Genomic DNA, 22845 nt, shown 5'->3' with positions numbered 1-22845 from the left:
TTAATTTAACTTGTATTTTTTTATTTACATAATAATATTACAATGTTATCGGTAGAAAAAAAACTCAAACCAACTAACATTTATCATTATTTATATTAGTTTTAATTTTTAAAATTCATATACATATAATTTGAGTACTACAAAAATAAATAAAATGAAGTTATTAAAAATAAACCTCACTTGTGAGAACTATAATTTTGTGAAATGAATGTTCAACACTATTTAAAGTATTTTTATTCATTTTGAGAAGGAAAAACAAAGTATTTCTAATATTTTTGCTGTTATTTTAAAAAAATTATGCTTGTTGTCAACCTATGCTCTTCTATTTTTGAAAAGCTCAGGATATTTGTACACAATTGGTAAACTACTCCTTGGCACCTAAAAAACAACCATTAAAAGTTTAACAATAAATACTATATTATTCATTTAAAAAATTAGTCAGTAACTAAGATCACTTTAGGGCTTGTTTGAGGAAAATGTTTTTTTGGATTTTACTTAGGATTTATCCTAAAAACCATTGGTTGATAAAAATTAGAAAAAAAATGGTTTTTAAAATTAGAAGACTAATTTATCTTTTAACTTTAAAGGATAGGGTGTAAATGAGAGAATGATGGCTTAGAGAGAAGATAAAATTATAGGGTAATTTTGATATTTATATGATAAAATTATTTGATTTAATAGTTGATAAAATGTTTGAGTTTTGAGATAAAAACTGAGTTTTATTTTAAAAATCCTTTCATCAAACGAAGCCTCAGAGCTTGTTAGATATTTTTTCCTTTGGAATTTTTTTATCCAAAACTCAATATTTTCCCATAGCATTGCGAAAAATTTGGGGAATGCGAGGAGCCAAGGAGCAAGGAATGCAAGCCAGAGAAGGTGAAGATTTGTAACTCCAAGGGCCCGATAATTTCTCTACCGGGTTTACCAAAGGGCAAGTGCCTAAGAAGGATACTTAATTAATTAATAAATTAAATAATTTAATTAATTAGAGACATGTAAAATAATAATTAATTAGGTCATAATCATTAAAATAATTCCATCCTACCCTAAACTTTAAAAAATAAAAATAATATAAAATTAGAATTGAAAGATTTAAGAGAAACTTTAAAAAGAGAGTAATTATATAATTTTAGTTACTCAAGGCTTTATATTCAAATAAGAAAGTCACAATTTTTAATTAACTAGGGCTGAGTATTTGTTTTTTAAAAAATTATATGATTATTTAAATGCAATCTTAATAAATATTTTTAAATTTTATTTTTTATTTATTTATTTATCAAATAATTTATTAATTAAAATATTAAAATACTCTTATTTTGTTTTGTACTTATTTGTTTTTTTGCATAATTTCGATGTATTAATATGAAACCTTTAAATATAGAAGAACCATCTGGCCTTGATTAATTGATATCTTCGTCAAACCCAAATCTAAGATATTTTCTGGTGGTCATTTAAAAATATTTTTTAGATTTAAAATATTCTCTATATAAAAAAATATCAACAAGATTTTTTTTTAATCTATTTTAAGTTTTTTATTTCACAAAATCGGGTTTGAACTTCGTGACCAATTATTAAAATATATAAATTGTAGGATTTGGTTCGGAGGAGAGTTATTTGATTTTAATGTCATCTCTATGTATACTCAAAGTTTCGCTTTGGAGAACGGGTTTTATGGATTTATTTTTTTCTAGATATAAAAATGTGTTTCCTAATAAATGTGAAATGTTTGTACATAAAAAAAATGTTTTTTTTTATTCTGTTTCTTATTTAAAATCGAGATCAAGACCCAGATCTTGAAAATGTTTAAAAACAGGTTAAAATAATTAATCATTATTAAGCTGCATTCCAAACAATTAATATAATTAATCTATTCCTCTTCTGCCCACTTGCCAAACTTACTAAATTTATTAGATCTATCCAGCTAACTTATCTGCACTACTTTTTTCGTACAGTTTATTTAAATAATTAAAAAAAAACATTTGTACGATGTCACATTACACGATACACTCATCGATTATAATACTAAACCATTATTTGTTTTTAAAATTATTTGGATAAAGGTAATTTGATTAATTGATTTGAATTATTTAATTAAAAAGGGTAAAAAAATAAGTTTAATTAGTTTATTAAAGGATAGCTATTTGATATTTCAACATGGTTCATTTTATCAAATTAAGGACAAACTTTTAACTTTTAATGATATCTATTAGCAAAAATGTCTATATTGTTATTTTAACATTTTGGCCGTGTTCTTTTGTATTATTGAACTAACCAAAATTCAAAAAATATATTAATATTAATATATTTTCACCGATCACCTCTATTACATCAATCAATTCATTAACAAAATATTCTTTATTTTAAATTATTATTTTTTATTTTATTATTTTTTATTAATATTTTTAAATTTTTAACTCAAAATATCTCTATCTTCTTAAAATCACCCTCCATCATTATTTTCCAAATAACCCAAGTTTTCTTAATAACCATTACATGAATAAGGTTATTATCTTTCGTTTTTCCAATTAATTTGTCATGTTTGTCAATAAAATTATAATTATAAACGTTTTGGACATATATTTTTTAAATCGAATATTTTTTCGACATATACAAGTTCTAATTTGTCAAAAGGCTTAAATGACTAAAAAATGTGATCTAATAAAATATTTAATATATATATTTATATATATATATATATATATATATATATATATATTTTGTATTTCAACGAAACTTTGTATATAATATATTAATTTTAGCGCATTTGTGTTATAAATTGAGTATATATTTAAAATATATAGGTTTTAAATTGTCAAATTCAATTTGAATGTTTAAAAAAAATTATAATTTATGAAAATAATTTTAAAAAATTGAAAATTGTAATTAATATAATAAATTAATTAAGGAAAAAATATTAAAATAAAAAGACGGACAAACATTCGTTTAGGAAAAATGCCCGAATAATTAAAATTATAATATTTTTAACCTCATATAACATAATTGAAAATTCAAATATTATTTAATAATATATATATGTCCAAATTTTAGACTAAAATAACTAAATAAGTAATCCTGCCTTAGTTAAATATATCAAATAAATGTGCCATAATTAAATGTTATACAATCAATGTGCCGCTTGAATTCCGCTGATTCTGAAAATCAAAGGAAAAACTAGCAAAATTGGATATTATCTTGCCCAAGTATACACTTTTGACTTAAATGCTCTTCATTTAGGGCCCATTTGATTCAATTCATTCTTTTTAACTTATTTATTGAACACTCATGCATATTTAATAGTAGGGGTGAACATAATTTGGGTTTACCCAAACCCAACCCTAACCCAAACTCAAAATATTAATTTGAGTTGGTTAATATGGGTTGAGTTGAGTTGAGTATGGGTTGGGTTTAATTTGGGTTGAGTTAGGGTTACCCATATTACCCAAATTATATAAATTTAATTTAATTCTCTATTATTAATCCAATATAAACTAATCATCTTCCAACTTTAAGTCGAACACGTTTTTCACACGTTTAACACATTTTTCACACGTTTAACATGTTTTTCACACGTTTTTAATATTTTTAACACATTTTTACACTTATAACACGTTTTTCACACATTTAACACGTTTTTCACACGTTTAACACGTTTTTAAAATTTTTGACACATTTTCACACTTATAACACGTTTTTTACACGTTTAACACGTTTTGGCACGTTTACACATTTTTTACATTTTAACACGTTTTCACACTAATAATACGTTTTCACGTTTTTGTTAGGTTTAACACGTTTTTGACATGTTTAATATGTTTAACATGTTTTTGACAAATTTAACACGTTTTTTACGTTTTTAGCACGTTTAACACCGTTTTAACACGTTTAACACGTTTTTAACATATTTAATACGTTAACACATTTTTGATAAGTTTAACACGGTTTTCACATTTTTGGCACGTTTAACACATTTGTGATATTTTAATATATTTTTGATATTTTTAACACGTTTTTCACTCGTTTAACACATTTTCACACGTTTAACACGTTTAACATGTTTTTCACGTTTTTGACATGTTTAACACGTTTTTGACATATTTGACACGTTTTTCACATTTTTGGCATGTTTAACACGTTTTTGACATGTTGAACACGTTTAACGCGTTTTTATCTCATTTAACACATTTTTAGCACATTTAACATTTTTTAGTAGGTTTAACACATTTTTCACATTTTGGCACGTTTTCACATTTAACACGTTTTTAACGTTTAACACGTTTTGACACGTTTAACACGTTTTTGCACATTTAACATATTTTTGACATGTTTAACATGTTTTTTTGCACGTTTTGATAAGTTTTAACACGTTTTTGGCATGTTTAACACATTTTTCACTTTTTTGGCACGTTTAACACGTTTTTTACGTTTTGGCATGTCAAACGTGTGAAAAACGTATTAAACGTGTCAGATATGTGAGAAACATGTTAAACATGTCAAAACCGTGTTAAAAGTGTCAAAATGTGCAAAAACGTGGAAAACGTGTCAAAACGTGCCAAAAACGTGAAAAACATGTTAAATGTGTCAAAATATGTTAATTGTGCCAAAAACGTGAAAAACATGTCAAAATATGTTAAATGTGTCATAATCATGAAAAACGTGTCAAACGTGTCAAAAACATGTTAAACATGTCAAAACATGAAAATAGTATCCAGAATGTCAAAATGTGTTAAACGTGTCAAAAACGTGTTAAACATGCCAAAATGTGAAAAACGTGTCGAAAACGTGAAAAACGTGTCGAAAACGTGGAAAACGTGCCAAAAACATAGAAAACGTGTCAAAATGTGTTAAACGTGCCAAAACGTGAAAAAGGTGTTAAACGTGTCAAAAATGTGAAAAACTTATTAAAAGTGTCAAAACGTGTTAAACGTGTCAAAACGTGTTAAACGTGCCAAAAATGTGAAAAACGTGTCAAAACGTGTCAAAAATGTGAAAACATGTTAAACGTGTCAAGACTTGTTAAACGTGCCAAAAACGTGTCAAAATGTGTCTTAATCGTGAAAAATATGTCAAACGTGTCAAAAACGTGTTAAACGTGTTAAAAACATGTTAAACATGTCATAAACATGAGAAACGTGTTCAACTTATCAAAATGTGTTAAACGTGCCAAAAACAGGTTAAACGTGTGAAAAACGTATTAAACATGTCAAAAACGTGAAAAGCGTGTTAAACATTTCAAAACGTGTCAAACACGTGAAAAATATAGAAAACGCGTTAAACATGTCTAAAACGTGTTAAACGAATAAAAATGTGTTAAATAAGTCAAATATATGTTAAATGAAAAATTAAAAATTAAAATAAAATAATTTAGGTTACTCAACCCATACTCAACCCAATCTATACCCAACCCATATTAGTAAATAATATGAGTTGAATTATGGGTTGGGTAAATTTAATTTGGGTTGAATATGAGTTGGGTAATACGAGTTGGGTTTACCCGTTTGTTCACCCCTATTTAATTTAATAGTATTTGATATGTTAATCGTTCAAACTTATCATTCTTATTTGTATCTGATTATGTAGCTAAATATTCATGCTTAATTATGTTAACTGTATTTATATGCGGTAATTTATTCGATAAAATTATTATAATTTAGTAACAATTATGACTTATTTACTTTCATTAGAAAAGTCAAACTAATCCTTAATCAACAAATTTATACAATAGTTTGGTTAGATATATACACTAATATAAATTCAAGAATAAATTTCATTATTTTAATTACAATCTTGAGAGACCTAATTAAATTTAATTTTATAATTATTATTATTTAAATATAATAACTTTAGCAGGACTCCTCCATCATTAGAACTACCATAATATGTTATGTTCATTTTCATTTATATTAATAAAACCAACTTATTTAATTACAACAATAAAAATAAAATTATGCAAAATTTTCTATTCAAAAGCATATATAGACTTTCTGAGCAATAAAAACAAGGACAAGAGATTTAGATGAAAAATCTCTAATTTAGTTAATGTGAAACAATGGATAATGTGTCTCCTTAAAGAAAAAACAACCTTTTTGATGTCTTTATTTTATTTTTATTCAATTAAAATTTTAAATACAAAAATATAATTTTAATAATTTAACTGATTAAAAATTTAAATAACATACTTTTCTATCAAACAAATTTAAAATGAGACACAAAAATACATAAAAATACAAACATAAAAAATTTAACATACTTTTTAGACTAAATCCATAAAAATACAAACATAAAAAATTTAAAAACTCTAAACTCTAAGAGGAGACACAATCCTTTCACACAAGATTTGTTAATTATAAAATGAGACTCTTATAAACTGAATTAAAACAAGTTATTTATATATATATATATATATATATATATATATATATATATATATATATATATATATATATATATATATATATATATATATATATATATCAATAAGACTAAATATACTGTGAAAACCAAAAAAACAAGATAAAATTATTAGAAATTTTGAAATTTAAAATTAATTTAATGATTTTATTTAAAAAAAAAAGAATATTAAATAGAAAATGCCAAAGTAATTGGATTTGAGCAAATTTCTATGACCATTACTTATCTTGTAATAAACAATGCACATTTTAGTCTTTTTAGATTCTTTTAAATCTATGCTTCTTTCTCAACTCTCATTTACACAAATTTGTAATAAAAGAGTAGGCTTAGAAATTCTTAGAATAATAAATTTAATGTATAAAATTATTGTAATCAAATCATTTTAAGAGCTTATATGTATGAACCATATTTAATTTAATTTAAATTAATTAAAATGCCATTAAAAAGTATTTTAACTTTATAATTTAATTTATAAATTGAATTAAATATATAATAACCTCAAACTTTTTAATATTTAATATGGAATTTTAAAATTTTCAATATACAAATTAATTTTAAAGAAATAATTTCCATAAATTATCAAATAAAATATTTTATATATTTATATTTTATTTGTTAAATAAAATTAATACTTACAAAAATATATATATATATAAAATAAAAACTTTCAATGTACAGTGTACGATTAAGATATTAAAAACACACTATTTAAGATAATATATTTAAAATGTGGCTTGATTAAGCCAAGTGGTCCAATCCTAAAATTATGAAAGAAAGTTTGTATTAAATATTAAAATATAATATTTTTATTCCATGCCATGGACATTGTATTGTGGATAGGTGGACCAATCATTCTACCTAACCTTTTCTTCTCTTTTATTTTGTTTATCTAATAGGTAAATTTTTAGTTTCATTTTCTTCAAATTACTCCATTTTTCTATTCTAAACCACCTTATTTTCTTCAAATTATATAATAGTTCACAAAATATTATATATATATATATATACATATATAATTAAAATTAAACATTTTTTATATTTTTTTAAAAGGTCAATGAAAAAATATAAAAAAAAAATATTTAAGTCTAACAAAAACAAATAATGACATCCGAAAATTAAAAGACAAGAAAAATTAAATAAGAGAAAAAAATGCAAAAGGTTATTAAAACAAGGATGAACACTAACTTTATAGATTTGTTAAAACAAATTTCATAGTATCTCAAATATAACACTGAATGTTCGATGATTCATTTCTATCCAAATAATTCACAAAAAGATAATGAATGATTTATACTCATCATATTTTCTCTAAGAAAAGTGATAGAGGAAAGCATTTGTGAGAAAAATAAGAAAAAAAATGACGTGTCACCGCATCATTTGTTGGGAAAATAATAAATGGTGAGACAAAACTTCCGATAGACTTAGTCATTACCTACAATATTTAGACAAAACTTATTAATTATGTTATGATAATTTATGGATTACTTAGACCTTCTTTAGTTTGTTGTCATTAAGTATTTACATCATTTCAATCTCTTGTCGTCAAGTATTTTTATCAAAATAATTTCGAAGAGTTTCTCTCATTTTTTTTTATCTAAAACCCAAATATCACATCTAACATCTTTTCATCAATTAAATCATATTATTTAAAATAAGTAATACTCCTTCTTTTAATATTTTATACTTTAAAAAAGTAATGATAATAAAGTAATTAACCTTTACAATTTTTTTTTTTAATTTTTATACCAAAAAGTTTTTATTATTATAAAACCTGATTTTATTCCCAGTTAACCATAATCAAACATCATCAAACAAGCTCTTAATTCGCAATGCCCTAAATATGGGATGTCATTGATATTATATTGCCAACCAATTAAACTGAAATCTCAATCATAACCAAATATCATGTTACAAACAGGAAAGACAATAAGATAACAAGTGGAAAAAAGGAGCACAACCTCCTTCATCCTTATTTTGCAGCCAATTAATTATAACTCCAGCTTATTTGTTGGAAACCTTGATATAACCAACATGACTGGAATTAGACACCTTCTTAAGTGTCTTAATATCAAACACATTCCAACATCTAGAGCTCTCCCTGTAATAGAAATACCCCAAACACTTACAATCACTTGTGCATTTCTTCCCACAATCCATCTCATTGACAGAACTTCCCCTGGTGAATTGGCTGACGAAATGCTCCACCCCCTCAAGCTTATAGTAATGGAAATCAGCAGGCTTGCACGAACTCACCTTCTTCAACTCGCACTCCTCGCTCCACCCCAACAGTCCCTTCTCGGTCGGGCAAGCCACGCATTGGTTCTTGCTGCACAACCCAAACTTCCCACACTTCTCCGGCAATTGACATTCTTGACCATCTTCTGGGTGCCATCTATCGTTAATAAACTGAGTGAAAACCTCCTCCCAAGCTGAAATGTCAACTTTATCATTGTAAGTGAATATTCTCAGCCTTCCGTCTATTCCCAATCGCAATAAAGAAAGCGTCCCGTTATAATTTGGCCTTGCCATAGATCGTCCAAAACCTAGATAAGTTCTAATCAGGACATCTGAAGCGTCAGTTTCAATATCGACGACATCAAACTTTATAGATTCACCGGGGACAACAAACCCGAATTCATAATATGAAGACGAAAAATATAACAGGGGCTTTGGAGAATTTTTGGGTTTATAGAACCATGATAACCCTTTATTGGGTTCAAATTCCAAACTATAAGGCCCGTCTGAGTTATCCAATTCGGAAGCTCGACTTACAAGCTTGACCGCAGCACCTACCCGAAGAGACTGACCGATCAAAAGAGTGTCGGTTGGTGAATCGAAGCTCTGCCAAACAAAGTTGCCATTGGAATTGAGCAAAACCATGTTCCCGTTAGGCAACACTTTGAAATCGACGACTCCCTTATTGGCTGTGGCTGTCTGCCACGTCACGCGACCGTCGGAATCGGCGAGGACGAGGTTCCCGTCCTGACCGAAGGTGAGGGTGGCGTTTTCCTTGACGGGTTTGCCGCGATTGGCTTCCCAGACCCATCGGAAAAGGGATTCTGAACGGGTGTTGGCCATTCTTAAAGAGAGGGTGTAGGCGTTTGGGGTGGTATTGTAGAAACAGAGTTGGAAGGGAGCATTGAAAACGCGGAGCGTTCTGTAGGTTCCATCGTATTCTACGATGAAATCGCCGAAATCTCCTTCGTATTATATTTTTTTACTGAATATTAATATATTTTAAATCTTTTAACCTATAAACTAACTTTTTATAATCTTAAATAACCCGAATTTCAACAAGGACTTATATTTTTTTAGTTACTTAATTGATAACTTATTTTAATGAGCATTTAATTCAATGACCAAACCGAATAGAAATAATCTACCAAATAAATGTGCCATAATTAAATGTTATACAATCAATGTGCCGCTTGAATTCCGCTGATTGAAAATCAAAGAAAAAGCTAGCAAAATTGGATATTCATTTATTGACTTAAATGCTCTTAATTTAGGACCCATTTGATTCAATTTATTATTTTTAACTTATTTATTGAACACTCATGCATATTTAATAGTATTTGATATGTTAATCGTTCAAACTTATCATTCTTATTTGTATCGGATAAGATAGCTAAATATTTATGCATAATTATTAATATTTATATGCGGTAATTTATTCGATAAAACTATTATAATTTATTATACAATTACGACTTATTTACTTTCATTAAAAAAAGTCAAACTAATCCTTAATCAGCAAATTTATGCAATAGTTTGGTTAATTATATACACTAATATAAATTCAAGTATAAATTTCATTATTTTAATTGTAATCTTCAGAGACCTATTTAAATTTAATTTTACATTTTCTTATTATTTAAATATAAGAAGTTATCCATCATTAGAACTACCATAATATGTTATATACATTTTCATTTATATTCATAAAATCAACTTATTTAATTACAACAATAAAAATAAAATGATGCAAAATTTTATATTCAAAAGCATATAGAGACTTTTGAGCAATAAAAACAACAAGAGATTTAGATGAAAAATCTCTAATTTAATTAATGTGAAACAATGGGTAATGTGCCTTTATAAAGAAAAAACAACATTTTTAATGTGTTTATTTAATTTTTATTAAATTAAAATTTTAGATAAAAAATCATTTTAATAATTTAACTGATTAAAATTTTAAATAACATATTTTTCTATCAAACAAATTATTTTTAAACTAAATCCATAAAAATACAAACAAAAAGAAAATTAAAGAAACTCTCAACTCTAACAGGAGACACACAATCCTTTTAACACAAGATTTGTTAATTATAAAATGAGATTCTTATAAACTGATTATTTTATTTTATTTTTAAAAAAATATCAATTTTTATTAAAAAAAACGCAAGAGGCACATTAAAAATAAAATAAAAGTATAATTGGATTTGAGCAAATTTCTATTACCATTACTTATCTGGTAATAAACAATGCACATTTTAGTCATATTAGATAATCTATGCTTCTTTCTGAACTCTCAAATTACACAAATTTGTAATAAAAGAGTAGGCTTAGAAATCCTTAAAACTAATAATTTTATGTATAAAATTATTGTAATCAAATCATTTTAAGAGCTTATATGTATGAACCATATTTAATTTAAATTAATTAAAATGTCATTAAAAAGTATTTTAACTATAATTTAATATTTTAATTGAACTAAATATATAATAAACTCAATTTTTTTAATATTTAATATGGAATTTTAAAAAATTTAATATACAAATTAATTTTAAAGAAATAATTTCCATATATTATAAAATAAAATATTTTATTTGTTAAATGAAATTAATACTTACAAAAAGAAAATACATATAAAAAAAAAACTTTCAATGTACAATGTACGATTAAGATATAGTTTAAACTTTAAAGAGAATAATAAAAACGCACTATTTAATATAATATATTTAAAAATGTCGCTTGATTAAGCCAAGTGGTCCAATTCGTATTACATATTAAAATATAATATTTTTATTCCATGCCATGGACATTGTATTGTGGATAGTGGACCAATCATTCTACCTAACTTTTGTTAGTATTCTTGTCTTGAAATAATAAAAAATATATATAAAATGATGTTACAAATAAATAAAAATAAATAAGATATACAAAGAACGAAATCACCGATTGAGATGTTGATTCGAGGCATGTGCTTAGCACATTTCCCTTAAAACAGTTCCACCATCTCCTGTTTGTGCTGAAGCTTATCGTAGATGGCTGTCTCCCAGGGTACAACGAATCTAGTAGTGATTCAGCACCAGAATCACTACACAACGAACTTGACCAACGTACCTGAACTATCACCGGGATCAAAGCAGAATTGTGTGAAGCCACAATTAAAATGATCAATGGAAGATTTTTATGAAAAACTAAGAAATAGCTAGCTTTTTGTGATGTTGAAAATAAAACCAATTAAAATTCATTTAGGGTGATTGAAAGATATAAACTATGTAATTCTGCAATTGTTATATCTCTTCTTCACAACGTGTGATCAATTGAGATATATAAAGATAAATTAGTCAATCAACATAATGACTAATTTTTAACGTAAGAATAAAATCAACTAATGCAATCAATTGCATTTTCATCAATTGCATGTGAAAGGTTTCAAACATATGCATTTATCAATTATTATTGCATTTGATTGAAAATTTCTCATTTGCACATTGATATTAATACCCATTTAACTGACTCATTCAATTAATATTTAATCCAAATATATCATTTATTTTTATGCAATAAAATGCATTATGCAAATAAATTAAACCCCACTTGGATTAATGGAAAATGCTACATTTTGCTATTTTTCCAATGTGGACAAATCCATTAACTCGATTTTATTCTTGGGACTCACCCATTCTCATTTCCATTCATATAATGGAAATAATCTACATAGTCTAAATTCTAACAATCCCCCACATGAATGGAAATTGAAAGATTAACCCGGTGAAGGTTCAATAGTTGAATTCTACATAGGATAGGTAGGTGTAACCCTTTGAACATTCCCTTGTGAAAGTATATAACTTTACTAGCTGATTAGTAGACTCGATGTCCTTGAACTATTCTGCCTTTTGTGTAAACGATTACACACTTTCACATAAAATTCTCCCTAATACATGTCAAGCTCTCATGGTTGTGTCCGTTTTGGCCATGGAACACGTGCCTGGTTCTGTGAGAGGGTCTAGAATTGAGCCGTGCAATTCATTCGAAGCGGCCCCACTTCTCCCTCACATAGGTGATCTCTTTTCTCACAAAGAATCATTAAAAATAATATGCTTATCCTCGTCAAAATATATATTGTTCTGTTATAGGATTAATCATCACAATAACTTTCCAAGTCAGTACAATTAGGTTGTCCCATTGAACCTAGTTCTTGGGATCTCCAGTATGCATAGGTTGGGTTTTCCTTCATACCAACTTATAATAGGCTAATGTCTCAAAAGACTTCAAACTATCTCTCTATTCAATAATTTTATTAGTGAGTATAGTCTAATGACATTATGTCTAAGACGTGTATGTCTAGACTTGTCACTGACTCTAAGCTTGTCCAATTTCTAATTACTATCACAATAATTAGAAATTTATGTTGGTACATTCTTAGTTAACCTTGGAACATCTTCTAATAAGAAGCATATCATTCGTACATGCTTATCATTATTTTTATTTTTTTTATGAAAATATTGTTTACTTGGCTAAGTAGTAGACAAAATGTCTTTGAACTATTCTGCCTCCGTGTAAACGATTATATATTTTACATAAAAATATTTTATTTTTCGACATAAGTCAAAAATATAGATTATAACGTTTAATCTATCCATCATAAGTTTCTTAGAAGATTTCCATACGTAGATTGCACTTCTAAGTGTAAACATATTCACTTTAAGACGTAAAGTATTTCATTTAATAATATCAATATATTATTTGATAACAACATGATATTTCGTTTAGTGCAATTCATATCCTTTATGAATTTAATCATTTTTATCGTAATTTTCAACGATAGAAATATCGTACAAAAGACACGTAATGAAATAATTTTCATTGTCTTCATGATATATATAATTGTCACATCCACTTTTTAATAAAAGTATGATCAATTTTTCATATCATTATTATAAATTTTGTTATAAGTCATATCAAGACTTTATAAATTTCCTTTTTCATTTATTTCATAAAATCCTTTTGAAGACATTGGTTCTTCAAAGTTTTATGAAAATAATGTCAAAATATGACACGTCTCTTGATTTCAAAATCCTCAAATCTAAAATATCGATTTGAACACCAACTCAGCAAATATAAACAAGGTATTTTCTTGTTATTTTATTTCTTTTTATAAAATTGCGCAAGTTTATCTTTTATAGAGAACATATTTCTCTAACAACAAATAATTTTTACATTTATCATAATATACACAATTATTTTTGTGTTATAATCAATAAAAAATATTTGTCCCCACATTTGTATGATTTAAATCAATGATTTTCTAATCAATAAATTATCACATAGTTTTTTTACAGATTTCTTTTGTTATACTTATCATACAATGAATAAGATAACTATATCATAAATATTTAATTGAATAAAATATAATTTCTATACAAGAGATTAGAATATTTATTCATATATAAATCATTCTTCACATAATCTCTACATAAGAAATTAAAATATTTATTTCAACACTTAATTTCTATAAAAGAAATTAGAATATTTAATCAAATAAATATTCACCATATCACATGATTTCTACAAAAGAAATCATAATGTTTCAAGCATCTTTGACCAAAGTCGTTTAAACATTTATTTCTGGTTGCACGTTTGCATCCCGTAATATCGACACGTTTGCCACATTATTTCTCAAATCAAACACAAATTTTCTTGCAGTTATTAGATTTCAAAAACATCAAATTAAACAAGTCTTTATGATGAAATTGAACCATGTATATAAATATATAATCGAATAACATAATCAAATGATATGTCATATATATTGTAATTACTTCATATATCATTAAACAAATATCTTTGTAAAATACATCAATAATTGACAATTTATTTTTAATCAAATATAAATAACTAATTGTTATAAATAATTATTCAAGTCATCAATTCGTCCGTTTCTTAATTAATTATATGACTTTAACTTTTCATAAAAGTTTTTGTATACCAAAAGACAAATAGTTTTATGAAAAAAAAAATTTAGAATTTTATATTAAAACAAAATGCATTTATAATTGATCTTTATTCATATATGTATACTAATGGCTATATAAACATATTATGAATGAACACGAATCATCATATTATTAACTAATATGCATGATATATATACAAATAATCACTTAGCAACATAATCAAATAAAATATAATTATAAATATATTTCATATCTTAATTGAAGCATTTACATTGCCATATTTTGAACAATAATCGACGTGAAACGACTATGCATGCTCAAAAACAACTTTGGGTAAATTGTTCTCACCGAGACAATTTTTGCAAAGACAATTTCGACTAACATAGTCGTGTCTTTTTAATTGCATGATTATAATAAGTTCTAACACAAATAACTTATTTAATCTCAAGAAATTTAAATGCCTCAAAATATTAATAACAACATCATTTTAGCTATAATTTCTACACAAGAAATTAGAATGGCTCCAGCACTTAAAGAATCGTTAAGTGTGCCAATTCACATTTAATAATTTCTATAGAAGAAATTAAAATGATTTCAACATCCATGATTAAAATCAGATATCAGATATCATTCATCTCACAATTTTTTACACAAGAAATTGCAGTGATTTCAACATCAATGAATAGAGTCAATTTAGCAAGTCTGATTTTTATCAAGAAAAATCATTGACTATCCTTCATCTCATATTATTTTCACACAAGAAATTAGAATGATTTTAATATAGTTTCAACATCAATGACTAAAGTCATTTTAACTAGTCTGATTTCTACCAAGAAATCATTGACTATCCATTCATATAATAATTTCTATAAAGAAATTTGAATGATTCCACCATAAATGACTAGTGTCATTTTTTAACACATTCATCTAATAATTTCTATAGAAGAAATTTGAATGGTTTTGTCATAAATGACTAGTGTCATTTTTTAACACATCAGATTTCTATGAAAGAAACCATGAGATCCGAACTAGGGACCTTTCGCCTCCTTGCGCGTCTGAACTTCGAACCACTACGCCAATGCGACATTTCATTATTGTACCGCTTTTATGACCTTTTGTCTTCTTTCTAGAGACAACTTATACTTCATATTTGACTAGACTCTGTCAACAAATGAATATATGTACATTTAAAACGATAACTTATTATCATAATAAAATGTAATATATAAAACAATGTATAAATAAAGATATCATCTTTCTTTGTTTATTAAATTTTCCTACCATATTCTTATTAATTATATTGCTTAATTAAAAAGAAGATATATATCATAATTAATTATTTTAAAATTAAAACCATATGTTTCAATTATAATTAATTTTAACACCATAAATTTTATAAAAATTAAAAGCTAACATATTAGTTACTTTCTTATTTTCATTCATTATTATTAATAATTTTAATAACCAAACAAATCTTTAAATAAGACTAGAACAAATTAAATTATTGTGTTCTAATTTATTTTCTATATAACATTTGTATAATGAGTATACAAGTTAATGTTTCTTGAGAAAAATTTCATATCAAAATATATTAACTTATAAAACTAAGCTTTAACAGCATAATAAAAAAAAATGTTAATAATCAAACATATTTATATGCAATAAAGACTTATCTTTATTTGTTGATTCTTTAAGATGAATATTTTTCATTTTTTCGAAATGAACATCATCTCTTTCGCAACACCGCGACTCGTATTTCTGAAACATCAAAGACAAAAAAAATATTCGATGGCGCAAGCTCTTAAATAGCTTAGCACAAAGAAACTGTTTTAAGATTGTTAGTATTCTTGTCTTGAAATAACAGAAAATATATATAAAATGATGTTACAAATAAATAAAAATAAATAAGATATACAAAGAACGAAATCACCGATTGAGATGTTGATTCGAGGTATGTGCTTAGCACATTTCCCTTAAAACAGTTCCACCATCTCCTGTTTGTGCTGAAGTTTATCGTAGATGGCTGTCTCCCAGGGTACAACGAATCTAGTAGTGATTCAGCACCAGAATCACTACACAACGAACTTGACCAACGTACCTGAACTATCACCGGGATCAAAGCAGAATTGTGTGAAGCCACAATTAAAATGATCAATGGAAGATTCTTATGAAAAACTAAGAAGTAGCTAGCTTCTTGTGATGTTGAAAATAAAACCAATTAAAATTCATTTAGGGTGATTGAAAGATATAAACTATGTAATTCTGCAATTGTTATATCTCTTCTTCACAACGTGTGATCAATTGAGATATATAAAGATAAATTAGTCAATCAACATAATGACTAATTTTTAACGTAAGAATAAAATCAACTAATGCAATCAATTGCATTTTCATCAATTGCATGTGAAAGGTTTCAAACATATGCATTTATCAATTATCATTGCATTTGATTGAAAATTTCTCATTTGCACATTGATATTAATACCCATTTAACTGACTCATTCAATTAATATTTAATCAAAATATATCATTTATTTTTATGCAATAAAATGCATTATGCAAATAAATTAAACCCCACTTGGATTAATGGAAAATGCAACATTTTGCTATTTTTCCAATGTGGACAAATCCATTAACTCGATTTTATTCTTGGGACTCACCCATTCTCATTTCCATTCATATAATGGAAATAATCTACATAGTCTAAATTTCAACAACTTTTTCTTATTATTTTTTTTATCTCATAGGTAAATTTTGTGTAAGTTCTTCAGATTACTCAACTTTTTTATTCTAAATCTCCTTGGTTCACAAAATATTATAGGTATAATTAAAATTAAACAATTTTTTAATGTTTTTTTTTACAAAGGTTAATAAAAAAATAAAAAATAAAATTTATTTAAGCCTAACCAAACAAATAATGACATAAAAAAATTAAAAGACAATAAAAGAGAAAAAAGTTATTCAAAACAAGGATGATCTTTTCATCTAACTCTATATATTTGTTAAAAAAAATTCAGATAGTATAATAATAACGACGTTACGTTGCGCATAAGTCAAATACAACGATGATTTTTTTCAAACTAAATAGTTCACAAAAAAATAATGACATTAACCCAACCATTCAGACTCATCATATTTGTTATATCGATATAAATCTCTCAACAACTCAACTTAGGCATCACTGTGAATTTTAGTTATGCTTAAGAAAAATTCAAATACCTGTAAAAAATAAAATTAAATAATTAAAGTAATATATTATATAAAAATTAAAGTAATATATAAGATGAACATTCAATCCATTAAATAAAATATATTACTTATGTTATGATAATTTATGGATTATGCGGGGACACGACCGACAAACAATACTTAGACCTTTTTTGGTTTTGGATTATTTAAAATTAAAACATTATTTCTTCGTTAATCAAATAAAAAATTTACACCTCCTCACATCATCACTAATTATCATTATTTTTACTGAATAAACTATTAGACCGACCTTTTAAAAAAACAAGACTTCAAGACTTCTAGAGTTTGTCTTAAATTGATTTGTTTTATTAGAATTTATCTAACACTCAAACATCACATCTAACCTTTTTTCATCAATTTAATCATACTATTAAAAATAAGTAATACCCCTTCTTTTAAATATTTATACTTTAAAAAAGTAAGGATAATAAATAATTAACATTTACAAAACTTATATTTTTTAAAATTTTTACACCAAACAAAGATTTTTATTAAAAAACCTGATTTTATTCCCAAATAACCATAATCAAACATCATCAAACAAGCTCTTAATTCGCAATGCCCTAAATACGGCTATCATTGATATTACATTGTCAACCAATTAAATTGAAATCTCAATCTCAATCATACACAAATATTATTGTTACAAACAAGGAAAGACAATAAGATTATAAGTGGAAAAGAGGAACACAACCTCCTTCATCCTTATTTTGCAGCCAAATAATTAACATGATTATTGCTAAACTCCAGCTTATTTGTTGGAAACCTTGATATAACCAACATGACTGGAATTAGACACCTTCTTAAGTGTCTTAATATCAAACACATTCCAACATCTAGAGCTCTCCCTGTAATAGAAATACCCCAAACACTTACAATCACTTGTGCACTTCTTCCCACAATCCATCTCATTCACCGAACTTCCCCTGGTGAATTGGCTGACGAAATGCTCCACCCCCTCAAGCTTATAGTAATGGAAATCAGCAGGCTTGCACGAACTCACCTTCTTCAACTCGCACTCCTCGCTCCACCCCAACAGACCCTTCTCGGTCGGGCAAGCCACGCATTGGTTCTTGCTGCACAACCCAAACTTCCCACACTTCTCCGGCAATTGACATTCTTGACCATCTTCTGGGTACCACCTATCGCTAATAAACTGAGTGAAAACCTCCTCCCAAGCTGAACTGTCAACTTTATCATTGTAAGTGAATATTCTCAGCCTTCCGTCTATTCCCAATCGCAATAAAGAAAGCGTCCCGTTATAATTTGGCCTTGCCATATATCGTCCAAGACCTAGGTAACTTCTAACCAGGACATCTGAAGCGTCAGTTTCAGTATCGATATCAAACTTTATAGAATCACCGGGGACAACAAACCCGAATTCATAATATGAAGACGAAAAATAAAGAAGGGGCTTTGGAGAATTTTTGGGTTGATAGAACCATGATAACCCTTTATTGGGTTCCAATACCAAACTATAAGGCCCGTCTGAGTTATCCAATTCGGAAGCTCGACTTACAAGCTTGACCGCAGCACCTACCCGAAGAGACTGACCGATCAAAAGAGTGTCGGTTGGTGAATCAAAGCTCTGCCAAACAAAGCTTCCATTGGAATTGAGCAAAACCATGTTCCCGTTAGGCAACACTTTGAAATCGACGACTCCCTTATTGGCTGTGGCTGTCTGCCACGTCACGCGACCGTCGGAATCGGCGAGGACGAGGTTCCCGTCCTGACCGAAGGTGAGGGTGGCGTTTTCCTTGACGGGCTTGCCGCGATTGGCTTCCCAGACCCATCGGAAAAGGGATTCTGAACGGGTGTTGGCCATTCTTAAAGAGAGGGTGTAGGCGTTTGGGGTGGTATTGTAGAAACAGAGTTGGAAGGGAGAATTGAAAACGCGGAGCGTTCTGTAGGTTCCATCGTATTCTACGATGAAATCGCCGAAATCTCCTTGGTTCACGAACTTGAATGTTTTATCGGCGGGAACGACGGCGTGGGATTTTGTATAGAATAAGGTTTGGACAAGGAGGAATAGAAAGAAAATATTGAACCAAGACATGGCGATGGCGGTGGGGGTGGGCGGTGGCGAATATATGGATATGATTTAAACTTATGAATGTGGACATTTATATATAGGAAATTTTGATTTCAGTGGTCAATGTTATATAATATATGGTCAATAAAAGAGTTCTGGATCAATCGCACATAGATAATATATGTACCCCACTAACGCTAAATTTGAAAACATTAAATTTTTTCTTATTTTTAGTTCAAATTCAATTTTGTTTTGAATACGTCATAGAGTAGTATGTGACATCATTTTTTTTCTATCATGAATTAGGTGACTCTATTTTAACTTATGCTTCTTAGACATTTTTTTTTACAATTAAGTTATTTTTTTTCTAAAAATATTATTACAAAATAAGTTATCTAAACAATGTTAGTAAACCTAGAAAAAAATATTTTTCACAATACTTTGTCCACCCAATCTACAAATTTATTGTTTTAAGTGTGAGTTTGAAATATTAACTTTCTTTTTAAAAACAGTTAATATCTTGAATGATCGTATCAATATTTAAATATAATTGAGAAGTGGAGAGTAGAGATAATAACGTAGCGGATTAGGACTTTTTACCATTTTGTCCCATTATATTTTGAGGATTTTTTTTACAACTATTCTTGTTCTGTTTGATTTTTAGAAGTCCTTATGAGTATGGTTATATTATATTTTTTAAAAGTATATTTATTAAAATTATATAAATAATTCTTAATATTATTATAATATATTGAAAATTTATATTATTATAAATAATTAAACTTAAAACTCATATAAAATAGGAATAATAAATCAATAGTAATATTATATATTTAATTTTTTTTATTAATGTTTAAAGACATAATCGATAAATTGAGACGGTGATAAAAAACCATTTTCGGTAAAAAAAAAAAAAAAAAAAATTGTTTTTAAATGATCATATTATTGAGCTGCTGTCTTTTTAAGAAAAATATATTTCTAATAAAATTAAATTATAGTGATTTATGTTATGTATAAAATATATATATATATATATATTTATCATTTTATATATCAATAATTCAATATAGCGTGTTTAAGACAAGTTTATTTTTTTTTACGAATTACTTAGATAAATATATATAATTATAGAATTTATTACAAGATATATTAAAATATTAGGAGATGAGTATGGAGGGAAAATAAATAATCTACTAGGCCACGTGTACCTTGTCGGATCAAAACGATAGAGTTCGTATTTTAGCACACCAACTTTATACTATTTTTTAATTTGACCACTGAATTCATTCTTCATTGATTTAGTCCTTCAAACTCTGCGGCACATGATTAAGTTATATACGATGGGATATTTAGATTCATATGTTTTATTTGAATATTTATTTCAATTCAACTTTAATATATATGTATAAAACTATATAATCATCTCAAATTTAAATGTAATATATTAAAATTTAAAAATATATTTAAATAATTTTTTTTGTAATTTTATATATGTATTATGTTAATGTAACGTGTGTAAGACTAATTAATATAACATGTTCAGATGTCAAAGAAAGGCAAATCTGTTAATATCTAATTTTATTTTTCAAACTATTATTTAAATATAATATATGGTATTATTATACAATTTATCAATCTATGTGTTGTGATATATTAAAATATTAGGAGGCCAGGTTGTCCGTTGAATTAAATAAAGCATTTAATTATTATAATAGCACTTTAACTTTACTATTTGTTTTAACTTTGATCTCCAAACTCAACCTCTATCTATTTAGTCCTTAAAAAAGTAAAACTCTTTTGATTAAATTACTTGGACTTTACTAATAGGTATTAATATATATTGAAAAGTGATTTATTTTAAATACAAAAATCAATTTTTTAATATTTTTATTTATAAAATAAAAAATAAAAATTATAAATTATTTAAATAACCCAACTGTCCCGACCCGTGTCTGTCTGTCTTGTATTAATGAATTGTTGAATTAACAAATGATTAATATTCGGATTAGTCGGTGGTGGTTAATTATTTCGCACTTTAGCCTCGTTTTTTTTTCAATTATTATTTTATATTTGAAAGCACAATAATATTCGTAGGATATACCGTAGCTATATAAACTCACTTTTGTGTTTTGTCCCCACCCTAATGCTGATAACCATAGCTACTTATATTATATATGGACATGTCCGCTTTTAATTGTTACCGTTTTATTAAGTAACATAGTTTTAAGATATTACTTTACATTTTTTAATGCAATAAATTTGATTTTTTTTTATTAAGTAACATAGTTTTAAGATTTAATATTTTTTATTTTAATTATTCAAACAACCCAAACAAACAATACATAACTTATCATATTTGGTCTATTCTCTCTCCTCTATATCTCACACTGTCAAAAAACAAAATTCTCACATTAATTATTTAAATTCATTTTATTATTTATTAAAATTTATTTATAATACATTTTTATTTTTTATTTATTAGATAATCAAAGTTTTATAATTTTTTTTAAAAATTAGTTAATAATTCATTTTAATTTATTAAACAGTTAAGAAAATTGACACATTAATTATTAAATTTAAATTTATAATTGCATATATATAATTTAAATAGTTAACTACATTAAATTATAGATATTAATATATATTAATAATTATAATTTATATATAATTATAAATTTAAATGATTTATATAACTGAAAATAAATTAATTAAAAATTGACTAATAAAAATAATAATAAAATTAATTTAAATTTAATATTTAACGTTTCAACTTTCTTAATTTTTGAAAGGGTTATAATAGGTTATTAATTTATCTCTTAAATATCTTTTTATAGTGGAGTCTTCCAAGGATAAGTCCTTTATAAATAATAAAATTTTGATTATATTATATATAGAAAAATAGAAATATATTTTAAATAAATAATAAATTAAATAATTAATACAGATGAAAGAGATATAATATTTATTTAA

General features: G+C 26.0%; 2 protein-coding genes across 2 annotated transcripts; both read right to left on the bottom strand.

Annotated features, from left to right (window-relative positions):
* Positions 1 to 8207: 8207 nt before the first annotated feature.
* On the bottom strand, positions 8208 to 9615 carry LOC124939574 (EP1-like glycoprotein 3; the record flags this gene model as incomplete). The annotated part of the gene is made up of 1 exon (XM_047480036.1): positions 8208 to 9615. A coding segment is annotated over one exon (1206 nt), but the record flags the coding sequence as incomplete, so codon positions are not given.
* An 8713-nt stretch (positions 9616 to 18328) lies between these two features.
* On the bottom strand, positions 18329 to 19935 carry LOC124940683 (epidermis-specific secreted glycoprotein EP1-like). Its single transcript, XM_047481216.1, has one exon. The coding sequence runs from the start codon at positions 19897 to 19899 to the stop codon at positions 18595 to 18597; it is 1305 nt and encodes a 434-aa protein (XP_047337172.1). The 5' UTR covers positions 19900 to 19935; the 3' UTR covers positions 18329 to 18594.
* Positions 19936 to 22845: the final 2910 nt, after the last annotated feature.

The sequence above is a fragment of the Impatiens glandulifera genome, chromosome 5 (assembly GCF_907164915.1).
Source record: "Impatiens glandulifera chromosome 5, dImpGla2.1, whole genome shotgun sequence".
NCBI lineage: Eukaryota > Viridiplantae > Streptophyta > Magnoliopsida > Ericales > Balsaminaceae > Impatiens > Impatiens glandulifera.
The sequence above is the reverse complement of the archived record's forward strand: the minus strand, read 5'-3'. Positions and strand labels throughout refer to the sequence as shown.

Bases quoted from the DNA above. Each gene is read 5' to 3' on its own strand.
- LOC124940683 (XM_047481216.1), bottom strand. From the start codon at position 19,899: ATGTCTTGGTTCAATATTTTCTTTCTATTCCTCCTTGTCCAAACCTTA.